At 33.4% G+C, this 12,409-nt stretch overlaps 2 protein-coding genes across 2 annotated transcripts; both read right to left on the minus strand.

The window, feature by feature from the left end:
• Positions 1-1,255: 1,255 nt before the first annotated feature.
• LOC107947287 (uncharacterized) lies at positions 1,256-4,074 on the minus strand. The gene is made up of 4 exons (XM_016881882.2): positions 3,614-4,074; positions 3,411-3,532; positions 2,310-3,323; positions 1,256-2,222 (listed from the first exon to the last, which is right to left on the minus strand). The coding sequence occupies exons 1-4, from the start codon at positions 3,870-3,872 to the stop codon at positions 1,482-1,484; spliced, it is 2,136 nt and encodes a 711-aa protein (XP_016737371.1). The 5' UTR covers positions 3,873-4,074; the 3' UTR covers positions 1,256-1,481.
• Positions 4,075-8,123: 4,049 nt separating this feature from the next.
• Positions 8,124-12,218, minus strand: LOC107947289 (uncharacterized). The gene is made up of 7 exons (XM_016881885.2): positions 11,888-12,218; positions 11,758-11,789; positions 10,945-11,042; positions 10,759-10,841; positions 10,246-10,323; positions 10,073-10,171; positions 8,124-8,696 (listed from the first exon to the last, which is right to left on the minus strand). Exons 1-7 carry the CDS (start codon positions 11,969-11,971, stop codon positions 8,400-8,402), a joined length of 771 nt encoding a protein of 256 aa, XP_016737374.1. The 5' UTR covers positions 11,972-12,218; the 3' UTR covers positions 8,124-8,399.
• Positions 12,219-12,409: the final 191 nt, after the last annotated feature.

Genomic DNA, 12,409 nt, shown 5'->3' on the forward strand with positions numbered 1-12,409 from the left:
AAAAAATTGTAATTTAAATTTAAAAAAATTATAATACTTTCATAATATACATATATTTTTTTCTAATTTTGACACGTATCAAAGATTACTTATTGATCACAAAAGTTTGCACTTTCAGCTTCTTCTTTTTAATTTTTTTTTATCACAGATTCTTTTAAATTGTTGTTTATGTTGTATAAAGTTAAAGCCAAAACTAAAGTTAAAGTAGCAAAATTTTAGATGCATGCATGCTTTAGCTTGGCCCTGAAAATAGCAAAATCAAACGTACGTAACATGAACTTTCTCATAAAATCCATGCACCACCAGCTTTTTACCACCTCGCTTTTTCCTTTTTCTTTTTTTTTTTTTTGGTTTCATCTATCTCTTCTACAAGCTCAAGTTTCCATGAGTGGGGAACCAAACTTAATAATAATAATTATAACGATTTTATTCGTTACTTTAAAGTTATGTACAAATTTGTTTGTTAACAAAAAAAAAATCACTAAATTATTTCCTTATGAGTTTATAAACTTGAATAAAAAAAATATTCATCGTTATTTACTTATAAGATTTTTGATTGGGTGTAGATTATGTCTTTATTAAAGCTACAATTAATTCATTAAACTCAAATAAACTAATTAATAATTCACGTGTAATTTTTATAAGACAAAAATCAAAGCCTCATTGAGTTACTATTATTATTAATAATAAGTAAATATGCAATAATTGACCAATGGTTGTGCAACTCTTTTGGACGGTCAAAGGTCAAATAATGGTGCATTTTGAAACTAGAGAAATCAAAAAAGTATATGGATTTTAACCCCATATATATAACATGTAACATGTTTAAATAACTAGTACATTCTTGAGTTTATTTCAATATTTGTGCCATTGGCAGGGCGGGATAACAAATTTATTGATATAAGAGTTTTTTTTTATTATATAAATATATAATTTATGTTAGATTTCGTCCTTTTATCATTAAAAGTAAAAATCTAGCTTTCCATTCTTAAAGGCTTTCATGCATAGTATAATGCTAATTGCTTCATTAATAAGTTACATATGAACAATATAGAACACAATGATTAGATATTCTAAGTACTAACAAACACATATTATTTAGAGAAAAACAAGGGATAATCTTAAATATTGATTTTATGTGACCCAAAATTAATATATATATAAAAGCATATTACATCGAAATGTGACTCCAACTTTGAAGTACTTAATTTTTTTTTAACCGAGTTAGATTAAGCAAATTTTTTAATACCCAAAATTTAAAACTTAAAATCTTATTTAAATAATATCGAATTTTTTACTACTTAATCCTAAAAGATTTTGGAAAATACATTATTACAATTTATATATACAAAATATATATATAAAAAAAGGTCCAACAGTTATACTTATCCACGTGTACAGTCCTACAAAGACCCCAACGAATAGCATCTCATCGCGTGAATCACCCATGTGATATGTTCTCATTCACCACCATTCAAACACTAAACGGCACCGTTTAGTTCTAAAAGACGAGACTTTTGAAAATTGAAACCAGCAAAACAAAATGCGAAATCTGCTGCCGTTTCATGTACCAACGCCTCTAATATGCTGTTTCCGATCTCCGACACAATCCCTTCCCCTTCTTCTTCATACGCCATCACACACCGGAGTTTCATCTCCGGCAAATCTTTGTCGATCAATGCATCAATGTCTTCAAGCACAAGACAATCAGATCGAGGAAACCGACCAATCTTCGAACACAATGTGTTTATTAACTGAGACCCGACCATATTACTAAAACGTTCACGTCCAACAAATTTAACCCAAGGTTTCATATTGAAGAAAGGGTTTAAAATTTCAGTCAAAAGTTCATCGACTAGATGGAACAGTAATTTTCTATTGCATCGTAGGTTCAGTTGACTGGTTTTATTATTATTAGTGGTGAAATGTTCGAGGTAGTAAAAAATGGAAGGGTTAATAGGATGAGAAGGAGAAAACCAAGAAGCTAAGGACAGTGGGGTATGTTTATCTAACCCAGTACGTCTTAGTATTCTTGCAATGTACTCATGATATTCTGCTTCTTCACCGGTGGTGGTAGTAGTAACATTGTTACATCTGTCGCCGATGTTGTCGTGTGGGGAACTGTGTAGGTACGTCGCTTCTTGTTTGTTGTTGTACGTTTGGCTCGAACAACTAGATAACTGTGAGCTATTACTACGTTTTGGTCTTGTAGCATCTAAGACCTGTATAACGAATCCAAAAACAATAAGCTAATGATGATAAAGTTAAAAAGAAAATTGAAAGAAGTGATGATTTGATTTTGAATATACCTGTTTTTGAGGGATTTTAGTAGCTGGAGGTGACGGGTCTTTTTTTACTGGAAAAAGGGAAGAGACTGTAATGTTGAGGAGATCATTTGATAATGGTGTTTTCTTACATTTCTTGTCTGGAATGTTAGCTCTGTTGGCTGTTGAAGGACGAACGAAGGGCTCTTCTTGCTTGTTTCGGATTATGTCCGATGTTCGTTGTGGCTTTTTCAGCTTTGTCACTTTCTTGCATTTGCTTGTGCTTCTCTGTGTCTGTTGGTCATCTTGTTCCTCTGCAACTGTCGGCAACTTGGGCTTTTGTAAAACCCTGATCGGCTGTGGCTGTATACTAATCTCTGATGGTTTTGGAGGTTGAGGGTTTTGATCTTTGGTTTTAGGTTCCAAGAACCTAAGCCTCGGCGAACAGGAAGGTGTCGTCGAGTGCTTGCCATTGCCATTACTGGTCGAGTCCTCGGCTAGTTTACTCATCGCCTTTGAAATCTTCTTGTACTTGAATTGATTAACAAGCTCTTCTCTAGCTTGTTCCCTGTTCCGAACAGTATTAGTAATATCCATCCCAACTTTTCTTCCCACACTTTCTTTAACCTGTTTCATTATCTGCCGAGCATAATGACCCGGACTCTTATTCTCGTCTTCGCTCCTTTTCGAGAACCGAGTAACCATTACCTCTTCGGTCGTACTCATGTTCTCTTTATTAATCTGAAGCGAAAACCGATGGTGATAGTCCACATCCGACCTCCTAGCAGACGATAACCTCGGAGTTTCCGGTAACGACCGAGTACCCCTAAAATCACCACCGTCTACTGATCTCCTACGACCCTTTAAATGTGAAGAAGAAGACTTAGGTTGTGAAAAAGATGGTGAATGAGTTTCAGGTAAAAGGTCAAGACCCATTAGCCTAGCAACTAAAGTAGGTGTCTTGGTCCCTGGTGAGCCGCTAATCTCTGAAAATGTGTCATTATTTGAAGCTCCAACTTTTGACCTTATGTCCCCACTTGTTTTAATTTGAATTCCCATCTAGATTTTCATAAATAAATAAAAAAAATCATCATCATCACTCACCTTTGAAAAAAACAAAAACAAAGGACTAGTTAGCAAACTTACAGGGATATTTAAACTTTCATCTTCTTTACTGGTTGATGTTGTTAAAGATGCTGAAACTGAAGCTGAAACTGAAGTTGAACTTTCATCTTCTGATTCTAAACTATTCCTTGGTGCTTCAGTACCTGCATTTGCATTGGAACTCGATAATGTACTGCAAAAAGAGGGGGAGAGAGAGAGAGAGAAGAGCGTATGAAAGAAAGAACCTTTAAGTGCAGTGGGGACGAAGTTACTATGGGGAGAAATAAAAGAATGGGGTTGTTTAAAACAACCACAACTGCTACTGCTATTGCTGCCACTATTTGTTTGATGGTTTAAAGGGAACTGGAAATGATGGAAATCAAAGAACTGGAAGACAGCACTTATACAACCAGTGGGAGTGGTGGTGGTTTCAGCTTTCGCTGGTGGTGGTCTTTTGGTGGATGTTTTAGCTCCGGTAGCCCAATACGGCCAATCTCTTCCCATTTCCGATCAAAAGGAAAATGGGGATTTAGTAAATGGATAGAAATGAGAGGGAGAGAGAGAGAGAGAGAGAGGAGAAAAGTGCAAAAGAGGTTTGTTAGTTTGAAAGTTGATGATGATGAGAAAAAAGGGTTACTATAAGATGGTGAAGAAGGAGCGAGAAAAGTGGATCCATGAAGCATACTAAATAAATCAGTAGCAAGCAGCCCACATTTTTTTTAATAATTTCAGGGACTTTTTAGAAAGTACAACAAAAATATGGTTTGTGGGCGCGTGGCAATACGGATAACTCCACACAAACATCTCCAAATTCTTACATGACTTTAAATTAGTCCATAAAACTTCGAAATAGTTCAATTGAATTTTTATATTATCATTATTCTTAGGATTAAATTTTCAATTTAAATATTTTAAATCATGTAAATCAAATAATACTTATCCCATACATATTAAATAAAAGGTATGCGTTAATAAATTTTAGAAAAATACTATTTATTTTATTAACATATTGTATCCAAATTATTCGATAGGTATTCGCAATTCGATTCACATGTATTACATAAACTTTAAGCTAGTATTTAATATATAAACTAATGGTTAAACTAAAAAATAACTTTTATTAATATTCTAATTTTAAAAATTCAATTAAAATATTTTAAAATTCGAAATAAAATTTAAATTTTAGTTTATAATCTAAATACGCTCAATACAAATTAATTATATAACATTAGTAAAAGTTATTTTTCTTTTTCTAAAAATTTATAAATATAAATACAAATCACATATTTAATCGCTAAAACTTAAATTCAAAAAATGTTAGAATAAAAACTCAACCGTAGCATTTGAGTACGATAAAACTTTTAACATGGACCACATCATTTGCCAAATAAAAATTAAATATAAAGAAACATCTTACGGTAAATTACACCCAAGATCACTAAATTTTAGTAAATTTATATTTTAGTCACTCAACTTTAAAAAATTATAAAATAGTCATTAAATTATTCAAAAGTTTTTATTTAAGCAATGAGGCTATTAAAATCTATGTTGTATGACTTTTTTTGTTTGCACCAATTGAAAGCTCTTATTCCCTTTCTCTTTTATAATTTTTTTCATAAAATATCATGAATTTGCTAACCAAAATCCAAACAATTTTTTCTTCAATCTCTGAACTAACCATTAGATCAACTTAGACTTATCCACCATACCGATTGCCGAATTGACACTTAGAACTCGTTAACCAAACTTAAAAATAGCCCAATAACTTAAATAAAAACTTTTAAATAATTAAGTGGCCATTTTGTAACATTTTAAAGTTGAATAACCAAAAAGTAAATTTACTAAGAATTTAATGACCTTGAATGTAATTTGTCCAATATTTTATCAATTATATATATCCAAATTTCCATAGATATGAAAAAGGGGGTAGACTAGGGTGAGTGTGGTCGTCTTTTTTCTGTTTTTATTGGGAAATGGAATTGGTAAAAAGATAAAAAAAGTAGTGGGGAGTGGGGACTGAAGTCAGTGGGGACTGGGGAGGGTATAAAAATGTTGGAAAGGTATTGATGACGCACCCTCTTAATTTCACACCCATCTGTTGGACACATTTACAAATAGCTCTCACTCTCTCAAGCTCGATTTACAATGTGATTCCTCACTTTGTAGTTTTAAATACGAGGTGGGTTTTTATATTTTATTTCCTATGGTGGGGATCTGCAGGTGTAATGTGAACTTGTCTATGGATTGTGATAGCCATGACCGTATGGTCTCAGGTTATGGTTGTTATTATTATTATTATTATTATCCCTTTACCATTTCCCTTTTTCTATCCTGCTTGACATACCCAGGGTTAGATTAGAGCTTTATCTAACTCACATTACTTCTCTCAAACAATATTCTAAAAACTAAATCAATTATATTATTAAATTTTAACCGATTCAACCCAGTTACCACTCCGACAGCTAATGGATTTGAAATTCACACAAATCATTATCAGTCTAGACCAACCGCTTATTGTGATCATGAGCATTACTTTTGAAACAAATCCTAATAAAAAAAAAAGAGATTATTTACCTTCCTTTAAACAAGTTATAATATATAACACCTAAAATAACATCATCATTATTAAGAAAAAGCAACAATGTCAGTTTTGTAACATATTCATATGTAATGATCACTTGAATTGTGTTGTCTAAAGGTGAACATGAAATTTACCTTCCTTTAAACAAGGTATAATATGTATAACACCTAAAATAAACATCATTATTATAAGAAAGCAACAATGTCAGTTTCGTAATACTAAGTTGTTAACATATTCATATGCAATGATCACTTGAATTGTCTTGTCTAAAGATGGCTAAAATATGAAATTTTCTTATAAAAAATAAATAATAAAAAAGTAAATATATGAAAACGTATTTTAATAAGGTGAATTTGCCTCAAAAAGAATTTTGAATATCGCTCCTCTCTCTATAATTAAACCTCGTCACTATTCTAAATGATTTGGTCAGTCTCAGTGATCTAATACAATGATCTCATCATGGTGATTGAGATCTTCTTTGATATCTTTGATTTTAACGTATCAAAACACCAGAAGAGAGTTCTGCAAGTGAGTTTATTATGCTTTCACTGAAATGGAAGAGCACAGAAAAGGGCAGAAGAAAAAACAGCCATTTTCCATTTCAGAAAAGAGTAATAATAAATAAATAAATAAAACCAGCAAATAGCAAGAGGGTAAAGAAAAGGAAATGAAAAACACTGTTACTTACAGTTAAAAGTGCCGCTTCCCGTGGAATATAGCAAATTCTCAATGGTAGAAGATGCTTCCAAGAGACAAATAATAATAAATGGCAAAAGTGATACTTCAGACAGCAGGGTTGACCCACACCCACTTTCCAAAAAATTACCAATACAGTTCTAAAGTCTATGTACCAATGTACCACCATTGTTCTCCTACTCTTCTTCTCAAGTCTTTCGATGAATAAATTGGCCATTGATTTTCCAAACCTACCCACTTTGAGCAGAGTCCTCACAGTGAAATCACTAGCTACAGTCTTTCAATCAGTTTAGATCCATTTTATATCATAAATATATTCAACAACCTTATTAGTACGTCTCATAACTCTCATCTGATACCTACAAAGGTCTATTTAAGTGAAAGATTTTAATCGCAAAATCAGAATAGCCTGCATCCAAAGATACTACTAAGACTTCAACATGTTCTTGTTCTTTAAGACTAGTTTTTAAAATATTCTGATGTTAACCCAGAACCTAGTGTCAATCAAAATTCGGCTTAGATGACTCGTCACAACAACTATTAGTGTACAGCATATTAGTTCATGTTTCACAAGATCATGCCAGTCCATGTTATGAAATTATTTTCTAAAACTTATGTTGAAGGATCAAAGCATCAAAACATTTACCATCCCTGGCCCCATAAACCAAACCTAATGCATAGGGACATAATTCTCATAAAACATCAGCAGAAAGAATTCAAGGAAAGAATTTTTCCTAATAAAAATTCTCCAAATTATTGATGAAAGGAAACTGCAGCATACCAACATTTTACTGCTATCATCATTAGCACACTTTCAAAAATTCATTCGGTCGACAACATGATTACATGTGAACCAGAGCATTCAAATTTTGAATTTTTAAACAGTAGGTGCTTAAAAATTCTCGGTCATGTAAAATTGCCACAAGAAGTAGAGAAATGAGATGCGGGTTCGTATAACATGACGGCATGAAAAGGATGAATGTATAAATCAAGGCTCATGCGGTACGAACATATGTAATTGCAATCATCTAATGCAGCTGCAGACACAATGATGCTATGCCTGGTAGATTTCAATATCTAATGGAGGCCAATCAAAGAACCTCGAGCAGAAGTGGGGCTTAACTGTACGTTTCCAAACAATTTTATCAATTGGTACCTTGAAAAGAGTTGAGTAATGCCTAAACTACATGACACCTAAGTAAATAATAAGAGCAGTACATAAATGATTTAACAGACTGTTAAGAGCATGGTGTAGAATGTCTCGAGATACGAACAAGGAAAACCACAAGTATTGGCATATATTACTTACAAGTTTGACACTAATAGATGAAAAATGATTCTTCCTTCTTTCTTATATTCTCACTAGCAAATAATAGGAATCTCTGCTCACTTTGATTAGCCCTAATTAGTTTTTTGCAAAGCCAGAGGTTAAACATTTACCAAAAACCCCCACAGTAGTATCATCTCATGGCAGAGAGTTCACACAAGAGGTTTCCTTTTCTATTATTTTTTTAAAGATATGAGTTTCTTATTCTATATCTGTTTCTAAATAATTTCCTACTTGAAGACAATACTAATGACATAAAGTCAAATGCCACATTCATGTCAACAAGCTATAAGCAATTGAAAGAATACAAGGTAAAGATCAAAAAAACAAAGGGGAAGAAAGACTGGTGATACCCCACAACATGAGAAAACACTGATTGTTGCCTTGATCCTTCAGCAAAGAAAAGAGAAAATCCAGAAAAATGCTTTTAAGTTCTAGCATCCACATCAAACCCAGCTCCTGTCCAACCAGGTGCTGCAGATCCTCGACTCTTGGGCACTGCACCAATCCCCTTTCCTCTTCCTTGAAAAGTGTTTTTCTTCTTTCCTTTTACTTCTCCATCATTAGTAGCAAGTTGATTCTGCCCATTCATAACTTGAACATTCCCACCATTGCCTTGATGAGGTACCGTTGTGGAAACAGTAGAGCCCGATTCTGTTGTTTTTGGAACTGAGGACACGCCTATGGTTGCAGCATGTTGTGTCAATCCAATTGCTTTCATGTCCTAAACATGATCCAAGTCAAACTTTCAACAATCTTTCTATTATTTAAGGCAGTGAATAAAGAACCAAAGAAGAGATCAAATTGATCAAATCTCCAATTTTTGGTTCAACTAGTTGAACATGCTGATTCGACTGTAACATTTTTAAAAGAATCATACAAGTAATTTTGATTTTTTTTATAAAATGTTACTTTCAATAATTAATTTTTCATGATAAAAAGTAAATTTGTAATGCATGCTCAACTCATCAATCAAACGCTAGACCACTGTTTTCCTCACTTGCCCCCCTGAAAACCAAGTCAAACGCACCACACCACCAAAAAAGAGTGGGAATGAATTCCACATTAGTTAACAAGTAGAAGTTTTTTCAACATGTAGAAGCAGACAATTACTTAACTTCCCATTTTCAAAACCATTTTAGATTCTTCAATGCCCAAAAAGAGAAGGAATGAATTCCACATTAGTAGGAAGATAGGAGTAATGGAAAACCATCTCAACCCGGATCATCTCCAGACAACACCAGGAAACTTCTCTTCAGACAAGACTGGCATAACTTGGGAAGGTAATTAAGTGGGAGTTAAAGATGATAGATTTGGGTGAAAAAACCGGTCCAATTTGGTTAAAAAGCCCAAAGATATTTAACGAAATTGTCATGCCTGATTTTTCCCTTTACTGATTCCAGGTATTGTACAGGTTCTTTCCAGTCCAATTTCCCCATTATAAGTATGATGTTGAGCTGCTGAACCTGACAATTCCCTGCTGAACCGGCTGATCTTATCCCTTCTTTTTTATCACTGATTTACATGCATATACCACCAGTGCTTATGACAACATTCACAAGCCTGACAATATTAATGATATACAAAAAGTGTTTCAACAGAATGAGCCCTTCAGTTAAGCACTCTGGCATTTTAGTTTGGCTTCTTGAACCAATTTCCATAGTTTATCATATTAGAGTAAACATAAACTCAGAAAGATCAGCTAGTTAATATTTCTTCCTCTTCGCCTTTTTATCATGGGTGAGCAGTTTGAATTGATTAAAGAACAACTACCTAGCGGGAGCCAAACATTCACAAATGATCAGCAAGGCCTAAACTAGATCATCTGGAACAGTTCTTAAGAGTTTGTAGACATGTACAACAGACATGAATGTATTTTTTGTTTTAACAAGACACCTTATTATCAATCCAGTTTATGGCAGTGGCATTTACTGCAAAAAATGGATAGCAATAGAAAATCACAAGAACAAATTACACTAAAAGTGCACAATTTTACATCAGCTAACATGTCTATTCTAGTGACCATTGTAAAACAGTTATCTTCTCCAATAGAAGACCGTTTGAGTATTGGATACTAGGAGAAATAGAAAGAAAGCTTACATGATCAGAAAAAGTGGATTTTTTACTTGGGTTCAGAGCTTCCAATCGCCTTTTCAACTCCTCAAGCCGAGCAAATTGAGAGTTACTGCTTTCTTGAACCTACTAACGAAAAGCATCACGTTATAACACAGCTGATTAATGCCTGCTTGTCCATCTATAGCAAAGAAGTATACCAGATTGTTCAAGTCCTCACATAGCCTCTGCTTAATTGCTTCCTCATCATGCAGAGCCTTTGATGCTGATTCCCAAGCCTGAAATGCATATAAAGGGAAAAAAAACAGCTATCAAATTTAAGATAGGAGGCAATTTACTTTCCAATAAAATAGATTTTTTTTTTTAATATGAAAAACGATTCAATAGCCTCTCACAGTCCAGTTTCGGCCTTAGTTAATTGAAATACAACCAGAATCAATCTCAATCTGCAACTTCATGCAGGAAGACTAATGTGCTGTAGCTGCAAATTTCCTCTCTTCAGATAAAATTATTTTACATAGATACACTGCCATTTGAACATTTCCATTTATATTTTGGTCCATCAGGCTCTAATCAACCTAGTATTATTGTCCGTTCAAAGCAAGCAAAAGTGTAAGGAAATAATGAGGACGGTACTTCGGTTAAGAAAATAAGAGATATAAAGGCCATGATTCAAGCTCAAATATACTTGACAGAGAGAGAATTTGGCAAACCTTCCGTGCTTGTTCTTCCTTCTCCTTGGCAATGCGTATTCTCTCAGTTGACATTTCAATTTTCTTTCTCATATGTTCGAGGGCTGAAGATATGCACCACACATTATACAATGGAGGAGTAAGTCCGGAACAGAAAAATATACATAAATGAAGAAATATCCCATACAATGGCAAGTTCAAGCAAACCTGCTTTTTTCGGCCCAGCAGTGAGTTTCATCTCCATTGTAAGATTTGCTAGTTCTCTTTCAATATCATGAATTTTAGAATAATTTTCGGCTATATATCTGAAAGCATGCATATGAGATTAGACAAGATCCCACCAACAAATGCAATCATGAGAAACAAACTCAAAGAACATTAAAAAGACGAGAAATAATAACTATACAAGGCGTATACCTCTCTCAACCTTTTGTACGAGTGCTACACACAGGAAAATTAATTCTTAAATCCAAACAAAATTTTAACAACCAAATTGAAATGAGAAAAAAAACTACATTTTTGGCTTGATTAATTGAGCTAGTAAACAACGAACTGAAGTTTTTAATATTTAGTAAAAGCAACTCATGGAACTCAAAGGAAAAAAAATAAAAATGTCAGAGTCCATCACCAAGCTCAAATAGAATAGATTCCGGAATCAAATGGTAAGAACTTAACTAGAGCAACAAACATCAAAATCATTTGAGATTTAAGGTTCAAATCCCGTTTCAAGCAGTATCAAACTCTAACGAAAATTTCATGCGATGGCCCTAATCACATCCTGTCTCTTTCGATCTGAATTACAGTGTAAGGCTTAAAGCTAATTCTTCAACGCTATCGATTTCTCCTCTTTTCTTCTACAAAGGCCCACAGATTAGAAGAAGGCTTTCCTCATTACAACAGAACTAAATTCCAGCATTGAAACAGAATCAACTCAGGTGAGTTAAAGTTAAAAACAAAAGACGAAATAATGCACGTATCTAAAAAAAAAAGCCTTAGAAGTAATTAACAACATGAACATACTTCGTGAGTTGAAGCCGCTCCTCCTCGATTATCTGCCGCCACATATATAAACACAAATTCGGCATCACATTTTCGTCAAAGCAATCAAACTAAACTCATAAAAGAGAAAAAAGAAGAAAAGTAAACTGACCTTCTCAGTGTAGGCAATGACAGAAGGTTCCCTAGCGAGTCCATCGGGTCCGATCTCGGGCAAAAGTGTTGGATTCGAGGTCATATTTTCTTCTTCCTATTATTTTCTCTTTTGTTGGAAATTGAGATCGGAACTGGAAATCGAAATGCAAAACAGTCTTCTAATTTATCTGATCTGATTTTACACAAAAGAAGTGGACTTCTTTCATTTCTTGAAGCATTGAGTTTTTTTCATTTTAACTTTTTAAAAATCTTTTTGGGTTTCGTTTTCTTCAATTGACAGCAAAAGGAAACACGTGAGGGCTTATAGTTAATCGCCGCTATCCTCGTTCCCGATAGCGAGCGTTACCCGCGTTTTTTAATAATAATAATTTTATTATTAATATTATTATTTTCATACTTTCCTTTTCGATAAAATTTTAGCTTTAAATTTTAGTGTTGATATTTGATACATTGTAGTATATTCTTTTTATCGTATAAATTGCTTTAAAAATTGACATATATTTTTATTTTTATTATATAT

This window comes from Gossypium hirsutum, chromosome D12 (assembly GCF_007990345.1).
Source record: "Gossypium hirsutum isolate 1008001.06 chromosome D12, Gossypium_hirsutum_v2.1, whole genome shotgun sequence".
Classification (NCBI taxonomy): Eukaryota; Viridiplantae; Streptophyta; class Magnoliopsida; order Malvales; family Malvaceae; genus Gossypium; species Gossypium hirsutum.

Excerpts from the sequence above, each read along its gene's own strand:
- LOC107947289 (XM_016881885.2), bottom strand. The coding sequence starts at position 11,971 with ATGACCTCGAATCCAACACTTTTGCCCGAGATCGGACCCGATGGACTC. Across the intron at positions 11,043-11,757 it reads GAGCGGCTTCAACTCACGAA|ATATATAGCCGAAAATTATT; the intron begins GTATGTTCATGT and ends GCATGCTTTCAG. Across the intron at positions 10,172-10,245 it reads GTGAGGACTTGAACAATCTG|GTTCAAGAAAGCAGTAACTC; the intron begins GTATACTTCTTT and ends TTTCGTTAGTAG.
- LOC107947287 (XM_016881882.2), bottom strand. The coding sequence starts at position 3,872 with ATGGGAAGAGATTGGCCGTATTGGGCTACCGGAGCTAAAACATCCACC. Across the intron at positions 3,533-3,613 it reads CGTCCCCACTGCACTTAAAG|GTACTGAAGCACCAAGGAAT; the intron begins GTTCTTTCTTTC and ends ATGCAAATGCAG. Across the intron at positions 2,223-2,309 it reads CTAAAATCCCTCAAAAACAG|GTCTTAGATGCTACAAGACC; the intron begins GTATATTCAAAA and ends TTCGTTATACAG.